The sequence below is a fragment of the Embiotoca jacksoni genome, unplaced genomic scaffold (genome assembly GCF_022577435.1).
Source record: "Embiotoca jacksoni isolate LCO1_2020_lvr unplaced genomic scaffold, fEmbJac1.0.p SCAF_12, whole genome shotgun sequence".
Lineage (NCBI taxonomy): Eukaryota > Metazoa > Chordata > Actinopteri > Embiotocidae > Embiotoca > Embiotoca jacksoni.
The window spans coordinates 8,225,906-8,247,486 of record NW_027185252.1 but is presented as its reverse complement, the minus strand read 5'-3'; the positions used below and the strand labels follow the sequence as shown (position 1 = coordinate 8,247,486).

Below are 21,581 nucleotides of genomic sequence, written 5' to 3'. Positions count from 1 at the left end.
GGCGAGTAAAGACTGTAGTCTTTACTCATTAATGCTTTAATTTAATCAGATTTACCTCCTCTGTGTTTACAACAGAAAATTACCGTTAAATTATTCATCAAAACAATCATCAAATTCAATTAACAGGAGTGTATTTCACGATGCTGAATGTATCCCATTCAAACAAAATTTATTTCAATTTATGCTGTTTGAAAGAGAAACTTATAAAACGTGTCATTCCAATATGAAGTAGTTCCTGCATCTATACAAGGTAAAAACATGCGGTATGGAAGCTTCAAATGTGTCGGTCTCCTATTCATATCACAACCCATTATTCTCTATCTAATGGTTCTATAAGAATGTTATTCAGTGAATGTAAGCCAGTTATTCCACTTTAAGGCATTTAGGACTGGTGTTTTTTGGTCTGACTACCTGTCTTCCTTCATTTGGGGCATATTAAAATTAATCTGTCACCTTGTATTTTGTAAACAACAAAATGTGCTTGACAGGAAACTTTGAACTCCTTTGACCTTCTTGTAGCAACATGTGCCTTTGGGCACAAGTACTGTATGTGTGAGAGGGCAGAAGAGAGGTGGAAATTGGTTGAAAAGGTTAACGACTGAGCTGTTAGGAGTTGTCCCAAAATATGGGTCTTGTTCATTTATTCATGACCTTAAAAAATCTGTCACAATAAATTCAAATATCATATTCAGAGTTTGGAAACAAGTTTGTTTCTTCTTGCTCATCATCTTCAAAAGCAGAGAGACTCTGCCTACTGTACAAATAAGTACCATCACAATCTACAGCTACAGCTTTCTGTACTCTGCTGCGAAGCCTCATTGATACTAAATTAAACTGTGGCAAATCTCGCGCTCCGGACACTGTAAATCTCCCTTTGAATCTATTTAGTTCCAGTCTGTCCTTTTCTCCTCCTCACACTTCTGCCACACCTGGATGATGTTCAGCATCACACGAACACATACTGTCTCACATACATATAAAAACATGCAAAGTAAACACCAACTCCTTATCAAGCTTACTATCATAGTACTTTATCTATTCTCATCAGCCATCTGTTGTGGACAATTCATCCCTCAGTATGCTGTCAGACATTACACACCTTCAAACTGACAACACAAGCTGTATAGTGACGTCCCTACCGGCTCTGACATGTATTGTATTGGTGCCTGTTTTTGTGCCTGGCTCATTTCAAAAGCCTCTCAACACAAGGTAAACCTACTGACGACAGTCGTGGAATCATAAATCACAACATCTGATTATTAGAAGTGAAAATGTGACATGAGGGCATTTGCGGTTATTATTTCCAATTAAAATAATCCCTACAGGTGAAAGCAACATTTGCAAATGACTTTCTACATATTTGCAGTTTTCCGGGCACGATCATATGTTAAAAACTAGTTTTAGAAATGAAAGGCAAATTGAGCAACAGTAACACTCTCTTGCACTTAAGAAAATGCATTGTCCTCGAGGTTAAATAACATTCTAAAATTGCTATTTCAATTTGAATTTTTATCAGTATACTTATACTTTTTGTATTTAACAGGGTGGACAATATGGCTCTTAAATAATACCTGATATTTCAGGGTATGTCTGCAATATGACAAAGGACTGAAATATTTGATTAATTATTTAATGAATTGCCTCAATTCTTTAAAAAAAAATTTTTTTTAATAAATGTATGTCTGCATAGACAAAGCAGTTTGCCATCAAATATACAGAAAACAAATAAATAAAAATGTTTCATTTCTCCAGTTTATAAAAAAAACAAACAATAGTTGACTGACATTCAGATTCTGTATGAAATATAGAGCCACTTTAAGCAGGGCTTGTTGTTTCTGTGCGCAAGGTACGCCATACCGTTGTGATGTCGTAACGTCCACAAATCGGAATAATTTCACGTTTATTTTATGCCATTTAAAATGGTACCGATATCATCGTAAGCGATCAAATATGGCCTAATAATATGTCCCTAATATTTAATAGATTTGTTTTGTAATTCAGGCAGAGCATTGTAGGGTAGAGCGCAGATATACAAGACTAGTGGTCGTGCTCAGCAAACACTATCCTGTGACCAAATTCCAAACAAGAAGAGTAGTGGGTGCAGTTGTTTAAACAGTCAAAAACTAAATTTTTTTTTTTGGGGGGGTAGTTTTATGACAATTAAAAACCATCCCATCCATCCATCATCTTCCGTTTATCCAGGATCGGATGGTCGCGGTGGCAGCAGGCAAGCTGGCCCAGACTTCTCCTCTCCCCCCGCAACATTTTCCAGCTCATCCTGGGGGATCCCGAGGCGTTCCCAGGCCACCTGGGAGATATCGTCCCTCCAGCTTGTTCTGGGTCTTCCCCGGTGTCTCCTGCCAGTTGGGCGTGCCCGGAAAACCTCCAATGGGAGGCGCCGACGACGCAGCCTGATCAGATGCCAGAAGCACCTCAGCTGACTCCTTTCGACGCGAAGGAGTAGCGCCTCAACTCCAAGTTCACTCCCGATGTCCGAGTTCCTTACCCGATCTCTAAGGCTGAGCCCGGCCACCCTACGGAGGAAACTCATTTCCGCCGTTTGAAGCCTCGCTCTTTCGGTCACGACCCAGAGCTCGTGACCATAGGTGAGGGTCGGAACGTAGATTGACCGGTAAATAATAAAAATAAAAAAAAACCCATCCTACTACACAAATAAGTCAGTGATGCCATGTGAAATGTGGCTCTAGATGAGTGTGTTGTGACTTTTTTTTACCTTTACTGGACGTCGTCTTCTGTGGCGATTTTCCAGGTGACCTGCGTTGATGGATTTCCCTCCTTTCAAGCTTTAGAAATGTTGAAAGTACACTAAGGATCTTTTGGATCCCCGAAAAGGTAAGAAAAAAAAAAAAAAGTTGTGACAAAGTATCTTCATCTTTTGCAGAGAGCAAACGGCAGGAATGAAACTGTTTATTCATCAGGAAGCCATGAGTGCTCATCACATTCTGTCACGTTAACAGTAATTGTAAACGCAAACAACACTACTTGTCGAAACCCCTTTGTCCAGTGTTGCCACGTATCGCCACCCTCACCCACTTTGATGGCTTAAACACAGCATTAGGTGACAGAAACACTCACTCAGTGGTTAACTGCCCTTTTGTTGACTTTTCCCATTTAACTTTGGCATCTTAAAGAACATGTCCAGCACACCTCTGTCCAAGTAAAATGCCTTAAAGCATCGTCATGGCTTTCTCAAATTCATTGCAACAGAATGTTTCAGTCTCTGTAGGCATCGGAGGACAGTTTGACCAACGGCGCCGCCAGTCACTGTTTGCTGGCAGCAGCTCAGATTCTGGATGCTCAGCTCAGTTAGCCTGTAGTTCTTCCAGCCACCAACTATGTCACTGCAAATGACAGCACTGGTGCTGGAAGAACAACAGATTTGGCAGCTTCTTCCCAGAGATGCCATCAACAACGATTGGACTTGGACATAAAAAGGATACCGTTTCCTTTTTGAGGTCTCAAGTTTTAGCAATGTAAAGTGACGATTACAGAAAGCAGTTGCTGAATTTGGATTTTATTCATTTGCACTGCAGCTCTCATCCATAGAGATTCATGTTTATTTGTATACAGTGCCTATTATATTCATAAATACTTATCTTACACTTGTTTTTCTCTTGTCCAGCTTCCAGTCAAATCCAGTGTTTTGGACCCTCCACGAGGTGGCTGCTCTCCTTGATGACACCGATGGACCACAAATCATGTGGGCATGTCTACCACAAACATCTTACCAGGTAAAGGGGGAGGCGAAAAAGAATTGAGCAACACTCTGGGTAGGTGCATCAGGCACAGGACACAGTTTGAATGGTTGAGTTTGTTGTTGTAAAGTGTTTTCCCATGACTGGTGACCTCTTTCTCTATGGGTTTTCCCAATATGTGGCTGATTACAAGAGTATAGGGAAGTTCTGAGTGGAAGGCTGTGTGCCTTGTATTTGTGCCGCTGGCTAATGTTGGTCACTCTCTAATGGTGGAGTTTATGGTGGAGTTTATTATGCCATTGGGGTTTTATTTTATTACCAGTTCCCAGTGTGGCTGATGCGCAGGATGTGAATTGAAGACCAAACCTCTGATTATCTGTAAAGATTATCTGTGGTGATCAGTGACAGACTTGCAGGTGCTAATATCAGGTTTAATGGTTAAAAGGGGATTTCCTTCATTTTGGCTTTGGTCAGTATTTTATATTTTCTATCCTGTGAATTTTACAAATAACCATCATATTTTTGCTCCTTGATTTTGGCAGATATTTTCCCTTTGTACATGTCAGCTTCTTTGAGGTCTTCTTTTAGAACTCAGCAGGTCCTCCTGCTTTAGATCTTACGCCTTGATAATATCACAGGATGCATTTCTTTGATTACTGCTCTGGATGATGTTCACTGCTTATGTAAACTGCAAATTCAGTCTTTTTTTTTTCTTTTTTTGCAAAGGCAGTTGCTCATTGCTCTTGTGAGAATGTCGATTTTTAATGTTTTTATTTTTTTATTTTCATAATATCTGCATATCATTCATCTGATTCCATGTTGGCTCTAAATACGACACTTGGTGTCAAACACACGGCAAATAGCTTCACGTAGCAATGGAGGAGTATAATAACACTGTACAATGCATTCATTGTGGAACATCTGCCATCTGGTGAGAGCATTTTTATAATGAGAACTGGGAGTGGAACACAACATTCATAACACTAAACTAAATGAATGCCAATATTGCCTCTGTCATAAATTGTGACGACGCTACATGAAAATCAAAACAGCTTATTTTAACATGCTGTAATGTTCTTTAGGATATCACCTGTTCAAAATACCTCATCGTTTATGTTTTCATACATATTTATTTCGCTGTTATTGAGCACCCTAGATGTATACATTGTTGACAGAATCAGCATCACTGGCATTTTGTCATATTGCGTTAATACCACACTGGATAGTGCTGAACAGAATACCCATGAGTGGCTTGGTTATGAGAATGTACATGTTTTGTCTCTCAAATATTCAAAATCACTTCTAACTTAAAGTATTTGTAGCTTCAGTTCTATAATGAATGGTATACTAAGGACCTGAACCGTGGTAAATTTTGTAGTGCTTATTGGACTTCTTTGTCTGCTCTGAATCATCTGTCTTTCTGGTTTAATCAATATCTTGTTAAATCCCAGGTGTTCCCACGTGCTGTGTGACAAATGGCCTGTTTTGTCCACTTCTAAAACTAAACAGAATTTAAAATGATTCTTTGGCTTCACAATATGTTTCTCTTTTAAACGGTCTACATGTGATTCGTAATCAGCTGGTCTCTCATTTCTGTGCCAAAAATACATGCTATTGAAAACAAACAGCTTTCACAAAATGAAAATAATAATTATGGCAAACCTCGGCACAGCACTCAAGGGAATTCATTTTTGGTTAGTAGGTATCTTTTTGCAAACTTTTCTTGTCTTAACTCAAGTAATTTATATCTGCTATGAAATGATCCACTAAGCTCCACTATTGCTTGTAAACGGTAGCTGCCAGGAAGGAGAACACACCCCGGAATAATAAGCCCCCTCAATTGTAGAAATAATTACATTTTGCCAGAATAATCGGTCACACTAATCTTCATGGTAGCAAACATAATTTAATTTGCCATTCTCAAATTTGGACTTGCCCGTTTAAGAAATGTGAACAATTACGTGTTTTCCAGTAACATGTCAAAACACAGCACATTGCTAGTCACTGGTGCAACTGTCAGTTTAAAGAAGTCAGTTTTTAAAAAAAAAGAAAGCATTCATTTAATTGTACACGGCTGGGAACGTTTAGGCACTTACACATGGATCAATACAGGACACACTGCAGGAGTGTAGAAAGTGCAACGATATAGGATATGCCTATTGACCACAATGGGCTTCAAATTGTATTTATATATGTAATTCTCACACATTTGTGTCAACATTTATGAAACTGAAACGTTTGTTATGGGCTCAGTGCAATACAGGACAGACATTATAGACAATACGGTAGGTGCAACATACAACGAAAACGCAGAGAAAAGTATTTAACTGATACGAACACCGCGCAGTCTGCTTCGGGAAAAGCGTGGGCGCTCTTACATCAGCAACAACATATGTAAACGTTACATTAAACAATTGACTGTAGTAGCTCATGAACTCCGGGCAGTGCTGTGCAGAGGCCAGAGAGATGTAGGGTAACGTGCGGCCGTGATTGTTCATGCGGTGGTTTGCTGGCCTGTGGTGTTGTCTGGTGGTGAGGGTCAAGTTGGCCCGGGTTCCTGACAAGCTTGGGGGTTCAGAAGCTGTTGCAGTACTGGTACCAGGAGGGTGGAGATGCTGTGATTTGGGTGGATGCTGAGGGTCTTTGTGTGTGTGTGTGTGTGTGCGTTTGAGATTGAGTGTTGTTATTTGTACTTTTTAAAAGCCAGATCATTGCTAAGTGTGCTGTTGCATAGTTTGGACAGGGCTGAGACGCTGCGTGTTCTATGTACTCTAACTCTACACTGCATATTCAAGCAACAGAGCTGGATGAGCTGCGACTGCCATCTACAGACAGCTGCTCGGAACCGATGTAAATCACGAGGGTCGAACTGCCGCGTAAAAAAAAAAACAAATACGTTCGCTTTTAGGTTTCTTCGGGTCGCCTGATGTGATATTTTCGCAAATATAAGCAGTCGTGTTTATTTGAGGGTGGTGAGAAAGCGTGCCCCGTGCGTGCGGGCACGCGACAGACACAAGCTCGGTGACGTGCCTCGCGCGTTCTCCTTTCTGAGCCAATCACATTTTAGATAAACACAATATTGCGCCATTGTTATTGTGGTCGTCGGAGCGCCAGCTGTTTACCGACTTGTCGCCACCATTTCGCTGATATTTGTGCCTCTGAAACGGTGGACACAGCCATGTCGCTCCCAAAGGACACTTCATCTGACGAGAGTTTGCAAGGTAAAGTATCCACGACAAAAAAAAAACAAAAAAAAAACAGCCTCCACAGCTGTGTCGACGCTGGCGCTCGCCTATAGTTAACAAAACATCAGGTTACCTCGTTTTTTTTTTTTTTTTTTTTTTTAATACAGCTAACCAACTATTAAAGCTCAGCGTTCCTACATTTGATTTGGCAGTCTTGAGTTATTTAGATGTAACGAGGCTTATTTGCAGTGTTGCAGAATCAAAACGCCTTAAAGCCAAGTTGGGACGGTCCGCGTCTGTTTGTTGTTGTACTGTGCGTTTAGCCTGCGTGGCAGCCCAATACAGGCCAGTGATGCCTTGTTTGCTGACCCACCAGGTGCCATGTACAAAAACTCTGTATTTGATTTAAGGTTCCTGGGTGGAGCTGCATTTCAGTGGGACTGGCTTTCAAAGTACCAGTCATCACGGCAGCCAGGAGCAAATCCCCACGTCCTGCCAGGAGGGTGACGTGGAGAAAATGCTGCGAGAAGCACAGCACGAGTCGGGCAGAACCAGCTCCACAGGAAGCTCTCAGTGCAACAGGTTTGTGAGAAAAGGGGAAGGACAGTTCATGTTTTCCTCTATTTTTTGTTGTGCGATACAGATCGTCAAGAAGTGGAATTAAGTCTGGAGCGAGGAAAGTTTCTCTTATGTGTTGTCTTTTCCACAACAGCCCACTCAGATCACAGACCCCACTTCTTCTGTGGAGAGGATCAGAGGGAAACAGCTCACAGGTACACGTGTTGGCACCACTGACCTATATCCAAATCTGTTTACACAAGTATTCATTATATAGGCTGTGTTTTCACAACAGACTTTTTTTTTTTTTTTTTTTTGACATGTCAGCAGGCAGGGCACAGGTGTGTTCATGATGGCGAGGTTCCACTTAGGGGAGGTGCTTTTGTACATGCTGGTTCACTGTCATGAGTTACTGGGATACTTACTGGAACTGAGTCATCGTTAATATATTTATTTCTGCTTGTGCTTGTCCTGCTGTGACATGTCAAAATGTCTGCTATGACAATGGTCTGATGCGATAAAGCGTAAAGTGGACGCTGAATGTGTTGCGACAGCACTTGCCAAACTGCAATTTACGTTTTAGTCTGACGAAGACTGCCAAGAGAGAAGACGGGAGGTAGAGAACCTGATGAAGAAAAATGCTGACTGGATCTGGGACTGGTCTAGTCGACCCGAGAACAACCCACCAAAGTATGTAGACATCACTAGTTTAGTAAACTCTTGTTATTTGCTCATTTCAGTGGTTTCATGTCCAGATACAAATGTGCAGTTATATAATTATAAGGCAAATCATTTATGACCGTGAACTAGCGCAATTTGAAGGCACGCTACCAGCAAGAATAATGGCAGTAATTACAAAGATTATAGATATAACTGGAAAAGGAAATTGTTAACTGTGTTGTGCTAATCTATATTAGCCTCAGTATATTTATTTTATGCAATGATTTGTAATTATGACTCATAGAATTCAAGATGATGCCTGTGTGAGCAAAGGTGCTGGCATGACATTAAAACTGGCACTCATTGATTTTAATGTATTCATAACAATGAAAAATTAATGTGTTCCTCTGTAGGGAGTTCCTGCTGAAGTACCCTAAGCGCTCGACCTCTCTCAGCATCAGGAACACCAGCGTTATGAAGAAGGGAGGCGTTCTCTCTGCTGACTTTCTGAAGCTTTTCCTTCCCTCATTAATCATTTCTCACATACTGGCTGTTGGCTTAGGGTAAGCAACATGATTTAATCTATAACTCTGGCAATAGAGCAGTGTCTTAAAAAAAAAACCAAAAGCACTTAACAGGAACCTGTGACGGCAGTTGGAGTCGAATCTTTACAGAAAGAATTTCTTACCATGATTACGATGGTGCTTCATTTTCACACAAGTCAGAATTTATTTCTTGCATCACCGTAGCTCCATTTGCAGTATCGCCAAGAATTCAAACAATAATATATTATAAAACATACGCTTCATTTATTCTTTTTTTCCACATTAATAATGGAATTATTTGATGCAACGACTGAAAAGTACAAAACACTTTTTTTTCAAGTAATCATACAAGAAAATACAGACCTGTTTTTGTACCGTTTGATTCATCACTGTTGCAAATAGATACTTAATTGGACTTGTGCAACATGGAAAAACGTAGTGGTGTCTAGTTTTTGTTTTGATGTTGGGTCATAGATGAAGGGTTTTATTTACATTTATAATGTGCCATCATTAAGCCTTGTGCGCACCTCCATTAATCTCTTACTTTCGTAGAATAGAAAAAAAACAAAAAACGGCATTATCTCAAAACAAAAAGAAGATTTAGTATACCGTGCCGTGATAAATAACGGGAGTTCGCAGCTTATGTAGCGTCCTTGTTTTCAGTGTTGTTGATGTCCCAACTATATAGTCTTAAAACTTCTGAGGATATAACATGCTTTTCAAAGCATTTCTGTTTAGAACCAATGTTTCTGTTGAGCAGTACTCCTGCACAATGTCTTATTAGTTCAACAAAGGCAATTCAAAAAAACATTAAGGCATTTATAGTTTTCTTAGTGACAAAGTTACGGGGGATAAATTACAGGCATCTCGTTCCTCTGTGTATTTTTCACCTGTTCTTGGGAGAATTGTGAAATTTTCAGCACAATCTTATCTGACATGTTTGTTTCTCTCCTTTTAGGATATATATTGGGAAGCGCCTAACCTCCCATAACACCTACTAAATATGACGGCGGTGTGTTGCGACACCTTGTCACCTCCATAGGAAAAAAAACAAAAACATCTTAGCATGCCTTAAAATGGGACCTTCCGAAGAACGAGGGAGATGCGGCCACGTCACTCGGTCCAACGTGATCGAGCACCCCACATCGCCCACGCCATCGTGGAGAGCTGAGGATCGGTCATTGCTGTTTTGTGGCGGACACCTCTGAACGCAAAGCGACCAATCCGCTGCCTCTTGCTGTCGTCCCCCCCTACCGGAGATGACCGTTTCGCTGCTTCCCGCTTCTTAAATCTGCACGTTAGGGAAACGAAATGTAGCGTACGTCACTGCCGTTTCCTTTTACTGATTGAATTGAAATCAGATTGAAAATAATGTAGTCTACATTTTATTTTTTTTTTTTTTTTAGATCAGTTGTGGAAGCAGGGAATTATTTTGACTCGACTGTTTTTTTTGTTTGTTTGCGGCGAGGCCTCGTTAGCCTCGTATTTAGGTAACGGAACCCATTACCGATTGCTCCGCTGTGCATGGGGTGGATTGTAAGAAAATCAAATGTTAGCTTATATGGCACAAAAACGGTCCATTTTGTTCATCCTAAACAAAATAAAAAAAATTGTAAACACGCGTACGGCTCTCGTGGATTTACAAACCAAAAAAAACGTGGTACCAAAGGAGAGGAAAAACATGCAGATGAACACAATTAAAATTTTTATTGAACTTTGGTCAAAATAATAAACAAGTGAATACATTGCCACCATGTTAGCAATCAATGGACAAAGACAATGCATTATTATGTGTTTGTTTTAATGTCATCAGTATATGTTTTGTGTAGTCAACCTTCATTTCTGCATTCACAACTACAGAGATAAGATCCACTTTTGCAAATTTGGGTGACATCCCTACTCCATGAATAAGGGCACATGTATGAGGCCTGTCTGAATTTCCTACTTATTACATGATTCGGAGGCACTATCACATAAACTGTACGGTCTGTGCAATGCTCCTCCTTTATGTGTTTTCATAGACGGCCACATATAGCAGCAGTATATGAGGACATAACTCTATAAAATAGGATTTACAAATAATGCACATGAGGTTTGTAAAACGTTTGGGGACATAAACTTGTAGCTGTCACTGATAGAAGTAGGTATTAAGGCTGCAGATTCCCTTTGTCCTGGACCCTATCTTGTGCCATTTAGTTTCCAGCCTGCGTCCTAAAACATGGTCAAAAACTAGAACTTAATCTCTTGACACAAACACATTATCGGTTGTCTCCAACAGTGGTTCTCAAACTCGTAGCCCCAAATAGTATTTCCTCAACAAGTTTGCTTGAGATCTGCTCAAAAGACAGTGGTGTGACTGGACATTTTTCCACCTCTCTACAACATAAAAACATGCAAAGCAATAAACATGTTTTAATACATACTTCTAAATTTAAAAACACATCTGTAGTTTTAGTTTCTTTTATTATGTGGATGACAAGGTGTAACTTGAGTAGATACAGTCAGTGAAATTATGTCACTGTATTGACTGGGGTAAAATAAGAGAAGGGATGGGAGGAAAAGAAACAAGTCCACTTTCCAAATTCATGGCCTTTTCCACCAGTAGTTTGGCCTGAATACATGGCCAATGGGGGAATGTTACAGTTAGGCTTATTGGCCATTCATCCGCGCGTCAGAGGGCCCAAAATCTTTGAAATGATGATACAACCTTGACAAGACGTCATTTTAAGGACTTCCAAGAGTTCTGTCGTTTAAATTGTGAAATGAAGGCTTAAAATGTCAACACAAACACCAACGTTCGAGAGTTTGACCTCTAGGGAGTGCCATTCCGTCAATTAGACCCAAATTGGGCTTTCTGGGTCAGGGGAGGGGGAGGGAGGAGGGGAGGGGGGGGGGAGGGGGGCATGTTGATTGCCCTGGTGCCAAAGGCAAAAACAACCTAAGCTCAGACTCAAAATAAAACAGGCCTATGGATCAACCTCCTGTGGCAAAAAAAAAAAAAAAAGTAGACACGTGCTTTCGAATTCTTCACCAGGAGGACAAAAGGCTGTTTCTTCTTATACAGATAGACAAGTAGTAGGCTTAACTACACAGGTACGGTAAAAGCCCTATCCTCTGGAGCCCCAAATCTTCTAGTTGATTTTGTCCTGGAAAATGTACAAGTTGTTGGTGGCTGCCACAGCTATCACGTTATCTTTGGGGTGCCAGGCAGTGTGGAGGATCTTCTTGTTGAAGTCCAGGCTGTCCACGCTGATCTCATCCTTCTTCCTCTTCCCACCGGTGGACACTTTACGCGGTTTGAGAGTGGCCCGTGGTTTGCTGCTCTCCCGGGACGCTTCCAGTGTGATGTCCCGCCTGGTGTTGCGGTCGAACATTCGGAAGAAGTTGTTGTAGGAGCCAGTCATGATGGCACTGACGGAGAAAGTCAAATTAAACCGTCTGTCTCGACTTGCCATAAAATTGTCACCAGATGAGACTAAATATATGACCAACGGTGACTGCCAACTTTTTGTTGTTGTTTTGTTTGTTAAATATATACATTAGCCTTGTAGCTAGTGAAATGCTATCCGGCGCAAATGGTGGGACAATTACCTGTCGCTGCCATTCCAGCAGCACTCAAACTTGTCGAAGATGCAGTCGTTTTCATACAAGGAGCAGAGTTTACTGCGAAGGTATTCATGGACCTGAAACAAAACACATTATTTAACTCAAACATTCACTTAACAACAATGTTGTCATCTATCTAAAGATAATTAACGTGTCAAAGAGCTCATGCAGCCATGAGCCACCAATACCTGCACATTAAGCCCTAATTTGTTTAACCTGTGTGAATTAGTAACTTGTTGTTTTTTTAACGCATGTGCCCTTAGATTGCACGGCTAACTAGACGCCCGTGAGATGACGATTTTTGAGTCGCAAGGAGCTTGTTGTTCGCCATTCGGGGATAGATTACGTCCTCGTATGTTTGTGCATATGCATTTCAGTTTCATATCACCATTTAATTACTGGTTTTAAGCAAAAACTTTGTACACAAATGCAAATACGTGAATTTAACCATGACAGAACTAATAATGGAAACGTAAAGCTTCAGGCTGCAGGTATTGTTGTATGCTTTGAGGAAAATGCTTGACGTTTTAAAGCCTTGATCACGGAAGGAAAATGGTTTTCAGTTTCAGAATTACATCAAGCACGTTCTAATTTAAGATATCCCTTCGATCAGACGTTTGCAATGCTCATTTTGTTCACACGTGGTGGTGGTGGTGGTGGTTAATGCCAGCTATATTTGAAGCAATGGGCGAGTATGTTTATGCACCTGATACGTCTCCACTGGCCTGTTCTCCATGTTGAGGTCCCAAACTTTGACGGAGAGGTAGTCACGTGTCATCATATAGCGTCCGCTGTGACTGAACTTCACGTCCGAGATGGAGGAGATGATCTCAGAGAAAAAGGATCGGCTGCTTGGATCCTCGGGCTCCTCAAAGACTTTTGGGGGGTAGGAGAAAAAAAAAAAAAGGTAAATTCCTCACAATTCTTTCTAAAATCATTCTCAGACGTCACCTCATTGTGCTATAATAACTCCCACACTTTTTCAGCAAGCGAAATAAAACATTCATCTTAAAAACCAACCCGGAGAAACGGTTACTGAACTTGCATTTGTTTCACCTTTTATCAAAATTTCGACAAAGTAATATTCCACCGACTACTTGACTGAAACACTGCAGAACTACGGTACTTACACTTTGAGTGCCTGTCGCAGAGTGCCGCTGCTCGCATGTCACACAGGCGGATGGTGCCTTTGCTACTGCTGTACACGAATACATTGCATTGGTGTGGATGGCACTCAGCAGCTGTGATTACTTCTGTCAGTTCCTCCATGTTGGCGGGCTTGATGTCTACAATATCTGGGAACACACTGTTAAGGAACCGGCAGTTTTAGGTCTCATCGCGACGCAATGCAAGGACTGTTGGGACGACAAGTCACACATCTGTGATCTACTTTCTGATTCAGGAAAAGGATACTAAAACTTCTGTCTGTGATTTCCAAGTGCCATAGATTTATTCTTAGGTCATCTGCAGAGAGGTAAGTTTCATGATCACTATTTACAGAAATGGAATTAATGTGATAGGTGTGCGCATTTGCAAAGATCCTCCGTGGGCTTGCTTCTACCATGAGATCCATTGGCATCAGTACTGGTACCTAAAACGAACAATATCGCCCGTTTAGATCAAATTTCAGAGACAATCATATAAAGAAATTAAGCCCGCCGGCGGTACGATCACACTTACCCGTAAAGAGGTGATTCTAAAGGGGTCTCTGAGTCGTCCGTCTTCATCTTTCAGGTTGTAACCTTCTGCTCGTTTATCTCTTTCACTTATTTTCCACAATTTGATAGTTTTATCTGCCAAGAGGTATACAAGTCGTCAAATTTAGAGGTGACGAACGGATCACGTCACGGTTTTTAAATTGACATGCGAACAAAATATTGAATTGGATTTTGAAGAAAAAAAAAAAAAAATCTCTTACCATTTGTTGAAAGTAGAAAGTGAGCAGCATTTTGTTGGGGTAGCCATCTTATTTTATTAATTTTTTCCTCGATTTCTAAACTTTTCAAATAGTCAAATTCTGGCTCGTGACTCTGAAAAGTGCTATAGACGTTGTACTCCCCACGCAGGTGTGGACGATTCTTAGACTGCAAAAAAAAAACAACAACCACAAAACACAAGTGGCCATGTTTGTACATTTCAAATTCAGCACGTCACCTCTGACGTAACACTTCTCGTTTGAATGAATCTTACCTCCTGTTCATGTTGAAATATCACTACTCGTCCTCCTTTGTCTCCAGTTGCAAGTAATTCTCCAGAATAGTTGAACTCGACTGTTGATATTATGTCAGCTGAAAAATGGAGACAAATCAGAGGGAATCAAGACTTTCTTTTTAAAAAAAAAAAAAATTATTATTATTTATTTATTTATTTTTATAGCTCAGCTTTCACCGTGTTGAGGATGTCGGGCTAAAAAAATAAATAAAATAAAAATAAAAAAATAAAAAAAATAAAAAAATCCAGCCACGCTTTACCAGCGCACGGAGCTTTATTAAGGCTTCGTGCACCGCCGACTAAATCAACCACGCGTCAAGTCCGCTCCCGTTTCACGTATGAATGAAAACAAGCATGATGTCACTCGACCAATTTATGGACGCAGCACATTGACGTCATGGACACGGTCGCTCCCCTTTAATAGGTTAGCCGCCACCTAGCATCCGGCTAGCTAGCGACAACACAGTAATTCGCAGGGGGAAAAAAAATGGGACTTTCATTGATATATACTTATATATATATATTTATATTGATATAAACCTCGCGCGTCCGCGTAATGTTCGCTACCGCGCATCTATTACGAGTAACACACACACACACACACACACACACACACAGAAGCTAACGTTAGCCACATTACCTTCCGCAACATCTTCATCTATCGCTCCTTTCACTTGAGAGAAACACCACTGAAAATCATTTCCTCCTGCAACTCCTGCAATAAAAACAAATCAAAGAAGAAGCGCAGCGTTTAGTCGGGGCGTCTGAACGACCGCTTTCTGTCGCTGTGTGTGTGGACAACTTTAGCTCGCCGAGCGCTCGTCGTCGGCTCCAGGGCCGTCGCACACCAAACGGATCCTTTTCCCTCCTTTTATAAACGCAGCTTACCCGCCATTGCTTCATTTAGCAGCTCTTGTTGTTACGCGGCTTTTCCCCGATATCTAATCGACCAACGCGGCTTGCTCGGGGGGCGGAGGAGGGGGGGCGGCGGGGGTGGATAGATAACATCCACAATCAGTGTAAGGACTTCGGGTCTGGATCTGTCAAGACCACGGAAATTATCCGTGATTTTTTTTTTTTTTTTTTTTTTTTTTTTTTCTCTCTCTCTCTCTCTTCCAAAATGGCGCACAGTAACATGGAGAAATGACGTCATGCACGCATGCCACATCCTGGCTCCGTCCGTCCTCTCGAGCATCGTATTATTTATTAAATGTGCATTTTTTTTTTCTTTTATTTTTTTGTTGTTGTTTTTCCCCTTCCTGTGTTTTTCAATCGAGTCTAACTTTATTTTATTGAATTTACGCGGCGGTATCTGCTTGTTCGAGTCGATTCGGATGTCCCTCCGATAAACAAATGGCTTTAAACGTTTACACACCGCTCGTGTTGGTATTTAGAGTAAATAAAAATAAAATGAACAAAATCACATCTAAAAAAAAATTATATATGCAGCAAAAAAAAACAAACAAAAAAACATTTATCTACTCTTGTGTTCGTGTGACAGATGTATTTGTTTAGGGTCATTCGCACAATATAAATGAATGCTAAACATTTTTTTCAATTTACAAATTAAATAATTTGTGTTAAAACTTGTTTTTCATTTGGTCAGTTGTTATTGTTTGTAGATGGAAAGTGGCAATTTGGTAAACTACAATTCAAAAATGTATGACAGGATGACGTAGTACCCCAGCTTGTATTGGATGGTCAGTCGGTGACATCTAGTGGCGAAAAGATAAAACTTCATTTAATTTTTGTTGGTTAAAGTCGGCTACAGTATGTTTTGCCTTCAATGTCCTATACATACTTTTCGGTTTTTTATCTCTCAGACTAACAGTGCCTTTTTTTTTTTTTTTTTTTTTTTTTTTTTTTTTTTTTTAATTTTCTAATCCTCCATGACGTATTTTAAAATAAAAACAAGATCAGTTAGAATTTTTGGCATGAAAAAGGAACCATTTGCTGAAAAAAACACGAGTCTTCTAAAACAAACGTTGTTCTTCTAAATGTATTCCCCTATCTACCTGCCACAGAGATGTTTTCCATGTACAAAGAGTTATTACAAGAAGTGGTTAAAGAAAATCTGTTTAATATTTGTTTTGGCCACAAAAGTGAATTTCAGTGCAAAAGCAATCCTATCAATCTCAATAATTTACTGCAAATAGTTTTAAGAATGGAAACTATTATAAGACACATCTGTTATTCTTTTAGATATGAATCAGTCTGACAGCCAAGCATTGTACTTGTATGCTGTAAACCATTTCCTGTTGTTTTCTTCAAATACTGGATTTAGAACAAACTTTCCAAATGTTCTGCTCAGAATCAGCTAAAAAGTAGACTCTGTGTGTAATTGTTTTGTGAATGTACTCTCTGCAATGCGATGCAAAATATAGACACAGAAATAGATGCTGGAGTTGTGGTAGTTATTTTTATTTTTATACTTATTTTTCAGTAAATAGTACTCTCTGAAGGGCGGGAGTTACGGATTGCCCACAGGAGCTGATTTTGCATGAAAAAGTCACATTCCAAAGAATAAATTAAAAAAAGAAAAGATAAAACTCAAAAGTGTGAAGATATTTGGGCCAGATTATAATGGATAAAATAGACTAAGCAGATATGTTCTTTAAGTGCACCAGTTGATATAAACACACAATTTAAACATTAATTCTGCCGTAAAAAGAAATAAGGTCCTCTGTTGTTGCTCGAATCGTTTTACTTTATTATAAAGTGACACGTAAAAGAGGGGCATTAACAAAATAAAGCTTGTTTTTAACCACATGTTATAGTTCGCATGTGTTTTTGAAGCTGGCTTATTGTTCGCACTGACTGTAATGATTGTAAGCTCTCAGTACTACACAGAGGTACTATTGTGCCCTTAGTTTTTTATTTGTTTTATGCTTCTGCAGATTGTCCTGGAGGTGGCAAGAGAATAAATAGGGATGTACCCTGAAAGACCTGGACCAAATCTCACCAAAACCTTCTCCCCGGTTACTCCCGAGCTCCACATCCCTCTCATCACTCACACCGTCCCATGGGAAGAAGCAGAGCTGAGGCCTGGAGGTTAGGAAGACTATATATATATATATATATATATATATATATATATATATCAGTGAGGTGGACCAACTTGTACCTGCAGTGCTGGTACAAGTTACTCCAAGACTACTCCACATATGACATCAGAATACATAACGAGTGTAAATTATGCATTTTTACAAGTGTTCTCTCAAACGCTGCTGAATAGTGCCTTTAAACACGGTGAATCACAACATGTCTTAACTTGTGGTAGATGTGGGGACGTTAGCTTTAAATTAACAATAGGTGGTTTGTAAAACCATCATTATTTCAAGAATGACTTGAACCTCTAAAAGACCCTTGACTTCTACATGAGGAGCTCTGTGTACCAAATGGGTTTGCTGTGTTTTGTACTTTGAAAGCTTCAACCTCTGACTGAATGGAACAGTATGCAGCTGTCTGTCATTACTTTCTGGAAACAGTACAAACACTTCTTAATTTGAAAACAATAGTTGCATGTATTGATACTAAACCAATTCCCAAATCAGGTCAAAGGACACGAAATACGGCTTTTAAATTCCAAGAAATTGTTTAAAGAGGAAATTTCACAACATTCATGATTTTGCTGGCATCCTAAAACATCCATCTTTACAACATATTATAATTAGTAAAAACTCTGACTAAGAGTGCACCATTAACATTTTTTTTTAATTATTATTCATCATCACTGTGTGAGGGTGAAATGTTTAAATGAGTCCTAATTTGTGATTTAATAAACCGTACATCTTAATCGCTGTGTACATTAGATTTATCACATTTTTACACATTCAATACTGTGGCTGTGACTGTGTGTTTGTGTGTTTGTGTGTTTGTGTATTTGTGTGTGTGTGTGTGTATGTGAGTGTGCTGCCGTGCCGTAGCTTCATCAGGTATAAGGAGAGGTGTTGACTTTATTCCGAGCCTCCAGTAACACCACTGACTCTGATAGTTCCCCATCCCTGTGGGAATTCATTATAAGACAGCTAGAGGCTGCTTGTGGATGGTTACTGTGCTGCCCGTATGTTAACTTGTCGCTATCGCGCAAGGCAAACATGTGGTGCAGCTGCTTTCTCTGGCTGTGGGCAACCTGGAGAGATTGATTGGTGAGCCTTCTGTTTTATCCAGGATCAGGGCCACATTCAGTAGACATGGTGCCTCCGGAGAAGCAGCCATTTTCCCCAGAAAATATGGCTCATTACCAGCACAGACAAAATGAAGGTATATTGACTTTTTAACATCTTACAACACACCTATTCCTGGGCCGTTTAACAACAGGCGTTTGTTATCCTGGAAATCTTTACCTCGTTTTATCCTCATCTAGCTGAATATAAAAGTAGCACTGCTTTCTAACGTGAGCTAATCATGTCCAGGTTTATTTGGACAAAATACTGCTGTCTTTGCCTGTTTCACTTTGAAATTACACACTCCGAGGCGTGGACGTAAATACCCATACACATTCATTTGCACCCAGCACACACAAACATACCCTTCCCCCACACATTTGATCCATCAGACAGTTTTTAACACAACCCATTGGCCAGTGGATGTGTCTGCTCTGCTCAGGGGCATGAGCACTGTCCAGACCCTCAGTCTTAACTCTCTCTCTCTCTCACACACACACACACACACACACACACACACACACACACACACACACACACACACACACACACACACACACACACACACACACACACACACACACACACACAAAAACAGCAAAGACAAACACAATCAATTATTCAAGACTCTTGTTTTGGCTCATGTGTTTTTTATTTTTTTATTATTATTATTTCTGTTCTGTTTCTTCTATAGCATCCTCTGGCAATCTAACAGCCAGGAGGCCAGATGAGTGAGATATGAGGCCTGATGACTTGAGGTCTGTGTATGTCTTTGTAATTTAGATGGCCGAGTGTAATTTGCATGCACAGCCTTCAACACAGTTTCGTTGTCTGAAGGAGGTTATCCTCGCGGCTCTCCACAACCGAGGTGTTGTCAAAGGCCCTGCTTGGAAGGCAAACCTTTGTCTCCTTGTTTATTTCCCCCATGAGTGGACATTTTCAGTGTGGTCATTTAGTGTTGTTAAACCTAACGCTGTAGCACACAAGCGCCCAGTGTAAACACAACACAGCCCTTTGCTTTGTTTGTTTTGTATTCCTTCATGTAGCTCTGCTCCTAAATGTGTAAGCTACAGTGTGTACTATGTTTTACATACAGGGGCTGTCCTTCTTCAGTGTGCAAATTTGTGCACTAGATGGCACTATGGCACTTATTATTCAATGCCAATAGATAATTTCCATTTTGGAGAATAAGTGTGTGCCTTGCTGACACAAGTGATGATCACAAACAGCTTGTTTTCCCTGAGCTGATGTTGATCATATCATAAAGAACTTCATATGCACTCACATTTATTAATTAACCGTTTTGACCCTTAATAACAAAGCAATTGTTTTGATCTAGATTGCCTTATTTTTTGTGATATATGTATTAAAATACTGAACTGGACGAGTGTAGCTCGCTAAAGTTTCAGTTGATCTGTAAGTCTGCTCTAACTTGACAGATTCAGTGAATTTATTTTTAAGGCTCAATTGAAGATCAAACAAAATATACTCTCCTGAATCAATGAAAACAGAAAGAGAATCACATTGAGACGGATGTATTAGATGTGAATCCTTGCAGTGATGATGTCCTTGTAACAGATCATATTGTAAATAAGATGGGTTAAATTGCACTTGTAGCTTCCCTTCAAACAGTCGGCCTATTCTCTCGGGGGGACAAGAGAGTGCTGCAGACTCTTCCTCTAATAACGATAGACAATGAGATCCCAGCTCATAACATAGGCCTCCACTATATAGAACAAGTAGTGGGGGCTTAGCAGCTAATAAAGTGGCAAGTCTTCAAATCCATGTCAGAAGAGCAGAGTGCCACAGGGACCTTTCATAACACTTGTATGTGCAGGTTCTACTGCAGTGTAAAGGTTACACATCCACATTGTACTGATCTAACCTGATGAATTGCCTTAAGCCCCACAAATTTCAAGGCTGTGTTTCTTATTTAAAGAAGCAGAACTGAATAATTCTCCCACTCTCTCGGAGATGACAGGCGAAGACTGAGCAGAATGAGTGTTTGAGAGGCAATACAAAATCTACTGTGTATACTCGTCTTGATTAAATGTGCAAGAAGTAGTGACAAATTCGAAAGTCTGTTAAATTTGATTTCATTTTTGCTTTTGTTTTATATTTGATGAGCTTGTTTTGACACAGTTTTGGTCGAGGTAATTCTGCTTTTCGAAAATTATAATTCATGTCAATTTTGTTAATTGAATCATGCCCTTTGAGTTTGCAAAACACAGTCCCAGTAATTAGCCTTGATTGCCTGGTCTGTGTTTCATAAATTGTCGTTCCCGCTTTCTCTCTAGTGAACCTGTCCTTCACTTGAGCACAGACACTCCTCCAGCATTTCCACCCACTTTGTTTGTGAGTCTTTGATCCACAGTATTCCAGTTAAAGTTACACCCATGTGCTGCAAGTTGAAACTTTCGGTATTGTTGCTCAGGGGAACCTTATACCCGTGGCGCCTTCTGCTTTTGTCCTTCCCTTTAGCAACAGAACTCTCCTATGGTCCTGGACAAAAGACTACTCACGACACCATTTTATGATCTCTGTGATGATACCGTTTCTTTCTCCTGCTCGCATGTTACCTCGGTCTGCTCATTTTAATCCAAAAATGTTGTGTCAAAAAAAACCACCAAAAAAAAAAACATCATTAGGGATCTCTCTCTTGAGACAAGTGTTGATTTGAATGCTTTATTTTGAACAAGAAAACCAATTTAAATCTGTATTTTTTCTATATGCACAATGACATCAAATTGTAAAAACAAATGCCACCAGGTTGATAATTAAATCATAAAACCAAAACTTGTTTTTCCAATTACATTGACACTATACAGTACATTTCATACTGTGGATGATTGCATTTGTGCACATACAGAACATGTATGTAAATTTGTTTTGTGTGTCGAGTTACACATGCATGTTAAGTATAATTGATGCAAC

The 21,581-nt window shown here is 40.0% G+C and overlaps 2 protein-coding genes across 2 annotated transcripts; one reads left to right on the top strand and one right to left on the bottom strand.

Annotated features, from left to right (window-relative positions):
• The first annotated feature begins 6,771 nt into the window (after positions 1 to 6,771).
• Positions 6,772 to 10,285, top strand: LOC138195277 (BCL2/adenovirus E1B 19 kDa protein-interacting protein 3-like). The gene is made up of 6 exons (XM_069144558.1): positions 6,772 to 6,937; positions 7,312 to 7,483; positions 7,614 to 7,674; positions 8,043 to 8,149; positions 8,533 to 8,682; positions 9,623 to 10,285. Exons 1-6 carry the CDS (start codon positions 6,895 to 6,897, stop codon positions 9,663 to 9,665), a joined length of 576 nt encoding a protein of 191 aa, XP_069000659.1. The 5' UTR covers positions 6,772 to 6,894; the 3' UTR covers positions 9,666 to 10,285.
• A 71-nt stretch (positions 10,286 to 10,356) lies between these two features.
• Positions 10,357 to 15,564, bottom strand: LOC138195276 (serine/threonine-protein phosphatase 2A 55 kDa regulatory subunit B delta isoform). Its single transcript, XM_069144557.1, has 10 exons — positions 15,370 to 15,564; positions 15,122 to 15,196; positions 14,461 to 14,558; positions 14,189 to 14,354; positions 13,951 to 14,063; positions 13,684 to 13,861; positions 13,401 to 13,565; positions 12,977 to 13,146; positions 12,256 to 12,347; positions 10,357 to 12,075 (listed from the first exon to the last, which is right to left on the bottom strand). Exons 1-10 carry the CDS (start codon positions 15,374 to 15,376, stop codon positions 11,796 to 11,798), a joined length of 1,344 nt encoding a protein of 447 aa, XP_069000658.1. The 5' UTR covers positions 15,377 to 15,564; the 3' UTR covers positions 10,357 to 11,795.
• Between the last annotated feature and the right edge of the window lie 6,017 nt (positions 15,565 to 21,581).

Coding starts and splice junctions, on each gene's coding strand:
- LOC138195277 (XM_069144558.1), top strand. CDS start 6,895: ATGTCGCTCCCAAAGGACACTTCATCTGACGAGAGTTTGCAAG. Junction 7,484..7,613: donor GGAAGCTCTCAGTGCAACAG/GTTTGTGAGAAA, acceptor TTTCCACAACAG/CCCACTCAGATCACAGACCC. Junction 7,675..8,042: donor CAGAGGGAAACAGCTCACAG/GTACACGTGTTG, acceptor TTTACGTTTTAG/TCTGACGAAGACTGCCAAGA.
- LOC138195276 (XM_069144557.1), bottom strand. Junction 14,064..14,188: donor CTTTCTACTTTCAACAAATG/GTAAGAGATTTT, acceptor ACCTCTTGGCAG/ATAAAACTATCAAATTGTGG. Junction 13,147..13,400: donor CTGCGACAGGCACTCAAAGT/GTAAGTACCGTA, acceptor ACCCCCCAAAAG/TCTTTGAGGAGCCCGAGGAT.